The following is a 10,819-nucleotide window of genomic DNA, read 5'->3' as shown; positions in this document are numbered from 1 at the left end:
TCGCACTCGGCAATTGATATTGAAGGTATATAAACGTGGTACTCAGTATAGGTACTCGCTTCAAAACCTGGTATCGTCCCATCACTAACTGTAAGCGTGCAAACAATCATCTTGGTCCACTAATTCGCTTCTGTTTTTGTTTACCTACATTGTTCTATCGGCCAGAGGCTGTTTAACTCGGATGCCTGCTGCGGATATGCGGGTACGACCTCGCACGAAATCACACTAAGATCTGTTACAGTGTTTTATTAAAGTAGGTTTATGCAGAAAAAAAAAACGAAATTGAAACGAAAACGTCACTAACGAAGCAAATTGACAAGTTTGCAATCGACCAAAAAAATAGGGATCAAATGGTTCGTTTGCTCGAAAACGGAACTGGTTTACAATGATTTGTTTTTTTCGGTTTCAGTGCAAATTACACTTCAGCGCCGCAAGTGACAGGATTGCACGATCGGTGATTTTTATGTTGTTTTTTTCAACATTGTACGTCATCTGCAACATGACACAGCGGTTTATTTGGTTTTGTACGTAGAGCAAAAAAGCTGAGTCATAGTGCAAAGCATTACACGGCACAAAATGAGCTTTCAAACAAATGAACGAGCAAAAAGAAAAACAAATTCTACGCAGCAACTAAGTAATCAAAAAAATGAAAAATAACCAAACAAATTTTCGACCAAGTGGCCAAAACCATCAAAGGCACTTAATGCAAAACAATTGTTAAAAAGTTATCTATGTCTTTCTGTGTGTAATTTCTCAAACCAATCTACATAAAATTCAGTCACAATCCAACAGCTTGCTACATCGCGAACATGATTATCACGAAACAATGAAAAAAATTCGAATGTTTCACAATTTACTTTCCTCTCATTGGATCCTCGACTGCTGATTGGGAACGACGAAGCTGACTTGCAGGGGCATGCAAAGTCTGCTCACACATGCGTGGCCATCCGCGCTTGTAGAGGTCGCAAGAAATCAGATGACCTTGAAGATTGACTGAGGCGTGACGAAAGGTTACTCATGCGTGCAGAGTTTTCGTAAGGATCGATTGCTCGTGATGCAACGGCGCTCGCGCTCAAAGCTGAACCTCGCTCGATCCGGTCAAGAGAGGATTGCGAAGAACCTCCAGCTCCTGGGTGTTGGTAGAAGGGCTCGTTGCCGGTGATTGTCGATGGGAGAGGAGTGGTCCGATTCCCGCCGTAGTTTGGCGACGGCCCGAAGCCCGAATGCGGGTCGGAGTAGGTTTGCATCGGAGTAAAACTTCGTGGCGGGTAAAAATCCAAGGATTGGATCGCGTAGGCTCCGCTTGCTGGAGCGCTAACGTCTGAAACTTTGCGCTGTTGAACGTAGCGGACGGGCGGCGGGGAGAGGCGATCCCCTAAGGCGCTAGCGCTACGGATTGACGACGGATTAACCAATGCTGTTGGGTCGTACCCGTAGCGTGTTGGCGACATCGTGTGGTACTGGTCGTTATATGATGTCGGTGGATAATTTGATTCCACGAACATCGGCTCTTCCTCCTGATGCGGATGCATGGAGTAACCGGGATGATATCCGTTGGTGAGGGAGGAGCTCTTGGTGGGCGAAGTGGATGAGGAAGATCCTTTTCCAGGTTGATCAGTCCGACTCCATGAATGAGCTTCTGCTTAAAGAAAAATATTATCGTGAGATTTTCGATCAAAACTAAGTCCGTTTTTGTAATGAAAATAAAACTGTATTTACGTAAAATTTACGCCCCAAAAACTTGTCATTTAAATGCACTAGGTCCAGTAGTTGCACCAAGCAACACAACAACAGTGTTTAAAAATAGTTTGTGTTTGAAAATAGTTGGGACTCCTAAACCAGGGATCGGCAGCCAAGGTTGGCACGCGAGGTGGTTTTCATGGCACGCCAACCGATTTGCGTGTTTATACTGAAGAAACAATTTAACCTGTTACACTGCTTGTTTATAGTTTTTATCATGCCATTATCAAATTCAGCCCTACATGCACAAAACACTTTGCTTTCTCTTTATTATTGATATCTACTGGCACGAACCACTATTATTTAGAAAAACGTTGGCACACGAGTGCATTAGCAAATGAAAAAAAACAAGTAAATTGACACGCGTTGCCTGTCCTAAACCATTCTGCCGAGGGTGCCAGTTAGGCGAAATATTGATTATGTTTCTCGGAAGATATTTTCCGTTCTCAGTTAAGTAAACTTAATGGATTGTTTTTGCCTGATTTTTTTCACTTACCTTCTGTGTGGTATCCGTCGTCCTGACCGGAAGTGGGCGTCGGGTTGGTGTCGTCACTTCCGTCCACCGACGACTCTCCACCGCCCACTTGTGACGAGCGCGATGACCTCACGTTGAACTCTTCATGGTTGATTGGCACCATCTCTTCATCGCTGTACATCCGGCTTTGCTGCTTCGAGTTCTGAAACAAAAATTCACGTTAAATATCTGCCGAAATCGCGAAGCAAATGGGAACAACATACAGAGATTTAAATCAGATATATTTTTGGCAAATTTGCCAGGAATAAAATGTTTCATGTCCATGAAAGACTGGACCACCGCCAAACCTATAAAGAAACCATATCTAACCCAACAACCTGTAGAAGCCAGTAAATCAAAAGTTAATACAATCCATTTAAATTGTAGCTTGAACCAGGTTATACTTAAGTTATGCATGGGTCGCCAACGCGCTTATGCCTACAACGCTCGAATCCAATATTTGTTGGTATTTATGGGTACAAATCTATTGACCAAGCATGTTTTCACGGGGTTCGAACCCTTGACCCTTCCAAGTACGAATCCCGGTCAGGTTTTAATGTCTGTATTTGGGTCATGCCACCTGGAGTTTCTGCCCGCCCTTTCTCTGTCAGCAAACACTTCAACCTACCTTTGCACCTTCCTGATCGAAGGTCGTCGATTTTCTTTGTCTTCTTGACTTCACACAATGCACGCACACAATCGCGATTATGACGAGTAACAGAATCCCACCAACTGCTGCAGCGATCCCTGCACCCAACATTAAAACTTCTCCACTTTCTGCGCTACCTGAAAACCAAAACAACAATCGTTAAGCTTATGTGCGACAAATTTTATTAAGTTCACAGAATATCGTTGTGTGTTAGACAGGTTTGCCTAAATTACAACTCGATCTGGAAAACTATACAAGGATCTGTTTACAAGTTTAATGGTGAAAATAACGGCCCAAATAGACGTAAAAAGCGACATAATTTATTATCTAAAGTTAAACGTTTCGGCAAATGCTCATTCCATCATCAGAACTCGCTGATTTCGATAAAACCAGGTAATTTTTTTACTTGGAACAAACCAAGTAGTCTTTAGCCCCAAACAAGCATAAAATCATTCTCACCTTCTTCAAGTACGATTTCCATTGAATTGGTGCCGTAACTATTGGCAACCTCGCACGAATAGGTGTGAAAATCAGCCTGGTTTGTGCCAAACACGTGGAGAGACGCCGACTTTCCCCCGGCACTGAACAATCCGCGATATTTGACATCACCTTCCTGCTCGATGACGTCACCTGATGACGTCAGTGTGTCGTTGCCACGCAACGTGAAGGTCGTGTCACCGTGTGTCCAAGTCCAAGTCTAGAAGATTTAACAGTTTAGTATTTAGATAAGAACCTATTGGCGAGTTAACTAGTTACCACTACAACCACCAACTAGTTAACATTCCTGCTAATTTAAATTTTAGTTAACTCACCACTTCTTGTATTCCCGGCACACTGCTCAGCTCACAGCTTATCGCCGAATCTTCACCAACTGTCGCTTGTTGAGTGGAAGGGCTCGAAAATACGGGAGGTCCCCTAACGTGCAACTTGATCGTGGCATGGTTTTCACCAATCTGAAATTTCAATTCAAAGTTTTGGTTTTGTTAAGCTCACTTCGACACAGTGGTGTAAGTAACATGTCAGCTATAAGTGAATACGTATAACTGTGCGCTGTTGAATTATTTTTGTCGATGTATAAGGTTCCGATATCACTACATAAACTATTGCTGCCATACATAATATCAAGTTTATAGAGCTCTTCTGGCAAGTATTTTTGTACCGACGGATCGCCGTCCTATACAGTTCGTCTTCATCAGGGTAAATAACACTAAATACAATTAGTACAGTGCACGATAAACAAAGGAAAAAAAGAATTAAACCCAATTACGTCACAACGCAACGAAAACACCGCGCGATAACCAATAATTGGGTCCTTTGAGCAGGTGCCTGTAGCACGCTGAAAGCATCATACAACTGCCAGAAGAGCTCTACAAACTTGGTTCCGATATCACATTTACAATCCCACTTACCCCATCAGCCGTTGCTTTGCACTTATAAGTTCCTGCGTCTTCCTGTTTGACTCTTGTGAGAAACAACGAACTTCCGGTTCCGTAAATCTCATCACTGCCAACTTTCACCCAACGAACCAAAGATTGCGGGTTCGAATCCCACTCGCAACTCAGCGTCACATTGTCGTCGATTTCAGCTGTTTGGTCGGGACTGCCACTTACAAAAACTGGGGGGTCTAAAAAACATAGTCGGAGTTAGATAAACACTTATTTTCAACACGGAAAAACCAAGTTACAGGGTGATTAACTAAGGTCCCTACGGTTGTATAGTAAACCTCGGTCAGTCTGGTTTTTCGCCTATTTCGGACGGAACTTGAGATTGTAATGTGACAAGGCTTTAACTAATGGACATCGGTTAATTCAGATTTTCGTCTTATTCGGACAAAACTTGAGGTACAACTGATTTGTAACATAGTAAGGCTTGAACTAATCGACATCTGTTAATCCGGATCTTCGCCTAATTCGGACATAATTTATTGGTCCAAACGGGTCCGGATTAACAGAGGTTAACTGTATACGCAAGTGTCGAATCGTTGTTAAAGAAACTTGGGGAATAATTCTATTTTCGAAATTTGGCAATCCCCGAAACAATATATTGTGTACCACTGGTCTTACACCTCTACTTACATTTGACGTCGATTTGAACTTGGCTGACTTTTGAGAATCCCGCCTCGTTTCGAGCCTGACATCCCAAAGTCACGTGATGCCAACTCCTGTCCACGTCACTGATGTCAAAAGTAGGTGAGAGTTCATCAGACTGAACCACGTCATTAACAAACCACCTGCAAGGTGAATATTTGATGAAGCAAAGATCAAAACGTTAATACATTGGTCCAAAATACAGAACGAAATTCCCATAAAATAAGTTAATTGGGATTTGAAGATTTTGGAACTTTATTTTTAATCAGATTTTTCGTTTATTGTTTTTATCCTAGCGGTGATTCCCCTATAATTGATAACGCAATAAGTGGCCTTACCTGTATGACGTCACAGGGGGATCTGCGACCGCTCGACATTCTGCTCTGACGTAATCACCAACACCGATGGAGGGCGGCAGAGAGACGGAAACAATCGGAGGTTCTGAAAAAAGGAAAACTTTACAGAAACACCAAACACCCAAAATCTCTACCGAAGCCCGACACAAACAACATACAAATTTGTTATGATTTCCATGTTGCTATTTTTTATCCTGCAGAGTTTTAACTTACTCTGGATATTCAATTTCATCATAATCGATTTCATCTCATCCATGACGTCACTTTTCATGACGCAAGCGTACGTGGCATCTACGTCATCAGCCGATGGTGTTATCCGCAAGATCGCGGTAGTGTTGTAGAGTTTTTTAATTGGACCGGTAAACACGTTCTCCACGTTTTCAGTGATTTCTGTCCCATCTGAGAAGACATGACAAATAAGTTAGAAACAGGTTGTGGAAGGCTCAAAACAAACGCAAGAGTTTCCTAAACTTTTGTCCCACAGAGAAGTCGGATAATATATAGGCAGGGTTGCCATCGACATGGACCCGAAAAGAAGGACAACCGACAAACTAAAGTTTTGTACCAAACGTTTTTGAACAAATCTTTGTATTTATACGAGCCCTGATATATCCCCAGTCATATTTTTTGCCAGAAACAATCTGTTTCAGAAACTTTCAAAATAAGGACGAATCTTAGAAATAAGGACGGCATGGCAACCCTGTATATATGGCATGATGTCATTAAGTTTGACGTCATTCAGTGTCGAAATAAGAAACAGCTGTCTGTAGCAGAGTATTGAGAAACATACTGTTTGTCTGTGATGCACAATGAGCAAACGTCCACAGTTGATAATGTTTTACATTTACACAGTAACACACATGACTTGAAACAACCTTATATGTCTAGTTAAACTCCAAATGTCGAAATGCACCAGAACACATACTAGTTCTATGTTCTAGTGTTAAAAACTTATTCCTTGTACCTTTATACCAGGTAAGCTTTGCCGCTGGTTTTCCTCCATAAGCTCGACATGTGAATGTATTTTCCTGGTCTGCAACCGCATTCACTGTTATCCCGTCATCTGACATATGGTCGATAAAAGGTCCGCTTGGTGGTACTACAGAGAATAGAAACAGTTAGTTACAAGCATCAGGCTGTGACCAATAACTTTTGCTACATTTCCATAGCCCCACACCCAGTAGTGGGATTTAAATTTTTGCCAGCCGGTTCTTTCACAAAAGTCATATTTTTCAGCCGGTTCTGTTACAAAAAGTCCATTGACAGTAACCAGTAATGCTAACCGGTTCGCTGATCTCATAAAATTTCGTGAGACGGTTCTATAAAACGGGTGCGAACCGGCTGAATCCCACCACTGCCTCTTACCACAAGCACCAACAAATAAAAGTCGCTCAGCACGTGAAAGTGTTGCCATAAGGTCACAAACTAATTTGGTGGCCACCAACAGCACGCCCCAACACTAAATATCACACACAGCCTGAGTATGTGGAACACCCACAGGAGGGTAATTGGCAGGGCAAGGCCGCAACGGTGTCATGCATGAAGTAATAAGTTCAAAGGGGGTATCATTATCAAGTTACACTCGCAGGTCTGTCGGCAAACTCTGCCAATCCACCGGTTTTAACTTTCCCACTTGCATTATGTCGCTCTACACACGCAGTGGCCCACGTCGTCATGCATCATTACACCGTGTAATATACGTCACTCCCGACCAATTTCAAACATTTTCCCAACAAATTTTTCCGGTTCATGTGCAAATAGGAATATTTCAACGTTTATTAGTGTGACGTTTCGATATCTTGTTTCGTTTCGCAATTCTTAATACAAGCGACATGAAACGTCCCACGCACATTGGCAAAACAAATACCGCTCGTTTAAAGGGCTTTCACATAAAAACGTTCACTGGAACGGAAACAGAGTGTTTGGCCACACAATAACATGATTTCCTTCAAAGCAAATTTACGAAATGTTCTCAATATACCGGATGATCAAAGAAAATTCTATGAAACATGCCTGGTATCAATACTTTATTCGCTCTCAATATACTACTTCATTTGGTGTTTTACTTTTGGAGTATTACTACTTATTGCCCTGATGAAGGTGACCTTAATATAACGTTCAAACGTCGGTTAAAACAATCTATTTGCCAGAAAAGCATTATTGGCTCATATATGATGCCTGGCAGTAACAGTTTAAATATTACTTACAAGTTATGTTGTCTACTTTTCAAGCCCCTATTTGCAAATAGGCCCACATGTGGTGTTTGCGTTAGCTAACAATTTTTCAAACACCGTCTTCATGTGAGAAACTTTTCCATCTCTCACCTTGTACAGTAAGTGTGGCTTTCCTTGTTCTCATGTAATACATGGTAACCTGGCATTCGTATTGACTTTCGTCCTCCTGTAAATTGACGTTGTTGATGTGGAGGTTGTATTCACCGATTGAAATATCGCCAACCATCGAATATCTCTCCCAATCTGCGAAGGTGAAAGTCTTTGGTTAATCATTGAAAACCTCACACTGTAAATTGACGTTGGATTTATCACCCTTACACGAGTCTCGGCTGAACAATTGTTGAACAATAAAATGTTGTTCAAGAAGCCAAAGTGGAGTCCAATAAAAAACATTTGATACATTTTCGTTACTATAAGGAGGTCAGTTTAAAATTTGATATTGCATACGTTGTGAACTTTCTGTTTTGGCAAATATACAAACACATTTGTCCAATCCAGACAAAACTTGAGGTACAAAAGATTTTTAATTTGGTAAGGCTTTAACTAATCGACATCAGTTAATCCAGATCTTTGCCTAATCTAGATTTTTGGGGTCCAAACGGGTCCGGATTAACCGAGGTTTGCTGTACAAGGAGTCATATCATTGATTACATGTCGCATTTATAATGTTTACACGCATTTTGTCGTTTTAAAACATGGTTTTCTATTAAATACACAAACGCATATCTGTAACAGGTGCACAAGTACTGGTATACAATTACATGTCGTACTATAATGCATTTTTTCTTCGCATTTTCCGTCAAACCAGCTTAAATTTGTGGTAAGTTTTTGCGGTGCAAGCTGTATGGTGTGCACTTGTGTGTTAATTGGAGCGAATCGGGTTCAAATTTGACACGCGATAAGGTTTTGTGCTGGTCGGATTTTCACCGGTGTCAAGCAGCAAGCATTGGTTCCCTGTGTTCCTCTGTGTGTTGTGTCAACGTTTAATCCCCGTGCAAACATTGAAGGAGCACACGAGAGGCAGCAGATGTGGCGGTGACCTTTAACCTAGTTGTGTTGACGGACGGAAGAACGGTCGTTGGAGGGGGGGGGGATTATGTAGTTCTATTCCGAATGAGTTCTTTTGCTCTGGATTAGCAATTCTTATTCGTTTTCTTGCAGAAAACTCTTCACTAACTTCTACCAGTTCTTGAACCCCTTCTGTATTTACTAGATAACAAGTTTTTTCCCTAATCGTATTGATTTAATATCCTCACAATTCCTAGCAACAAGTTTTGCACCCCTGGTTCAGAACCCAAGTCAGATTGAAGAGAGAAAGTTTCATGGAATAAAGGTTATTAATTTTAAACTTTTCACTTTGCGCCTGAATTCATACTGTGGGCCTCTTGAGTTCGGCGTTTAAGTTCCAAAGTTGGTTGGCAAGTGAAGTAGCGAATCAATTAACTATTTAACAACTCCTGATTCCACAAAGCGTCCACGTTTTTGACCAGTGTCAAGCACAAGTTGCCGATCGTGACAACAAATTAGATGAAAACGACGCGACGACATCATCGCTTCCCAGTACCGAGTCCCGCCACCGGTTATTACCGCCCGTTTATGAGCAATTTGCGGCGTCTGCTCGCCAAATTCCCCGGGGTCCGGCGTTTCAGCTGACGCTTCAAAAAAGAAGTGGCGTCCACCTAATTATCGACATAATCCGAAACTCGTGTAACGCTGGACGCTGCGGTTAATCTGCGCTGCTCCCGGGACGAAACCGCGGTGCAGACGTTCGGTTAACGTTGAAACAAACAACTGCGCGATCACCAAACCCTGCTATGATGTCATAATGTATTGGAACAGTAATCGAATTTGTGCGGGGAGTAATGCATGTGTTGGGAACTATCGCAAATATTTTGTGGTTTGGGTTGGCAGTGTGGTGATGAAGCTTAAACGATAACAGCGTCTGCATGGGTGATTAGGAATCGTATTAGACTGGCAGCTGATACAGATTCGCGTTTAACATGGCTGGTATATTCACCCTGATTCACACCACTCCTTGTGACCATATTCGCATGTGATCAAATTCATGCAAAATAAATTAAAACTTACTGGAAAGATTTCGGTCGAACCCGAGAGCAAAATCGCCGCGTGTCCACTGAACCGGTGAGAGGTCATCCGATGGCAAATGTTCCACCACACAACGCATTGTGACGTCATCGCCTTGTTTTACTGTGACGTCATTGGGCTCTTCGATGATCGTCGGGTCGGCGGCGAAACAGTGACCGGCTACGTCATAAACAAAAGTGTTATGTCATAAAGCAATACGCGTACCTCCATCGGGTGCTTCAAAGTTGCCAGAGTCTACTTATCCTCACAGAACAGAAATTAAAAATTTAGGGTAAACTTACCAATAAAATAACAAGTTACTATTCCAAGCCATAATCTCGGTTCCATATTTCCGTTATTTTCTCTGACTCGATGTTATAGAGGAAATTCAAGGGTTTGGAATGTTCAAGTATTTTCACGATGTTGAAGTTCCTCGTCGCACCGGCAGGAAACGAATGTTGTAAACAGTCACAGTTATATGTTTCTAATTATTACGAAGTCTTTGTTCGTTCCTGTCTACAAAACAATGTACGGAATGACATGACGTGTAATATGAGATGAGCTGGAACGAGCCAAGCTGACAAATATCTGAAATGAAACTGAATATTGAATTTCATAACTAAAGGACATTCCTGCCCCCGCATATATTTCTCGCACTGAAAACACTTCTACACCTTGTTCTTCTGCTAGTACCTAATTACAACCATTTATAACGAACATACACCTTTCTTTAGAAATACATTTGCCAAAAAAACATTATTTAGATGATATATTGTGCCTGGCAGCAACAGTTTATGTACAAACAACTTTCATTTTTACAAAACCGCCATAATTTAACATATATTTTCAAGATGTTAATATGTCCAAATTAATATGTAGCAAAAAAGCTTACAAAAATCAAATACGTCCCTGAATATCAAGTAACAGACCAACTGACAAAGAAACTCCTTGATTCAGCTCTTCACTTGTTTCACCTGAGAAATCTATGACAAGTTAATCTCTCGCACACTCCGAATGTTTCAGGGGATCGTGATTACAAATCCCTCCAGACCACAGAACAACGAGGTCACGGTGGATGATGCTACTTACTCGCCCGAAAACTATTGAATCATCACACCCCGTCTGTCCCAAACCGGGGTACGCAGGTGTCTGGG

At 41.7% G+C, this 10,819-nt stretch overlaps 1 protein-coding gene across 2 annotated transcripts; it reads right to left on the bottom strand.

Annotated features, from left to right (window-relative positions):
* Nucleotides 1-231: 231 nt before the first annotated feature.
* Nucleotides 232-10,263, bottom strand: LOC145213667 (kin of IRRE-like protein 1). Of its 2 annotated transcripts, none has more exons than XM_080082033.1 (13): nucleotides 9,968-10,263; nucleotides 9,669-9,845; nucleotides 7,671-7,823; nucleotides 6,311-6,445; nucleotides 5,560-5,745; nucleotides 5,329-5,431; nucleotides 4,979-5,133; nucleotides 4,313-4,527; nucleotides 3,716-3,856; nucleotides 3,363-3,600; nucleotides 2,883-3,040; nucleotides 2,237-2,417; nucleotides 232-1,642 (listed from the first exon to the last, which is right to left on the bottom strand). In XM_080082033.1, the coding sequence occupies exons 1-13, from the start codon at nucleotides 10,011-10,013 to the stop codon at nucleotides 930-932; spliced, it is 2,601 nt and encodes an 866-aa protein (XP_079938159.1). In that variant the 5' UTR covers nucleotides 10,014-10,263; the 3' UTR covers nucleotides 232-929. The 2 variants fall into 2 exon arrangements, with proteins under 2 accessions (XP_079938159.1, XP_079938160.1); XM_080082034.1 differs by having other exon boundaries at nucleotides 232-1,639; nucleotides 9,968-10,262.
* Nucleotides 10,264-10,819: the final 556 nt, after the last annotated feature.

This window comes from Phallusia mammillata, chromosome 2, assembly GCF_965637545.1.
Source record: "Phallusia mammillata chromosome 2, kaPhaMamm4.hap1.1, whole genome shotgun sequence".
In the NCBI taxonomy this organism is placed as follows: domain Eukaryota; kingdom Metazoa; phylum Chordata; class Ascidiacea; order Phlebobranchia; family Ascidiidae; genus Phallusia; species Phallusia mammillata.
Note: the sequence above shows the minus strand (reverse complement) of the source record. Positions and strands in the feature narration are given on the sequence as shown.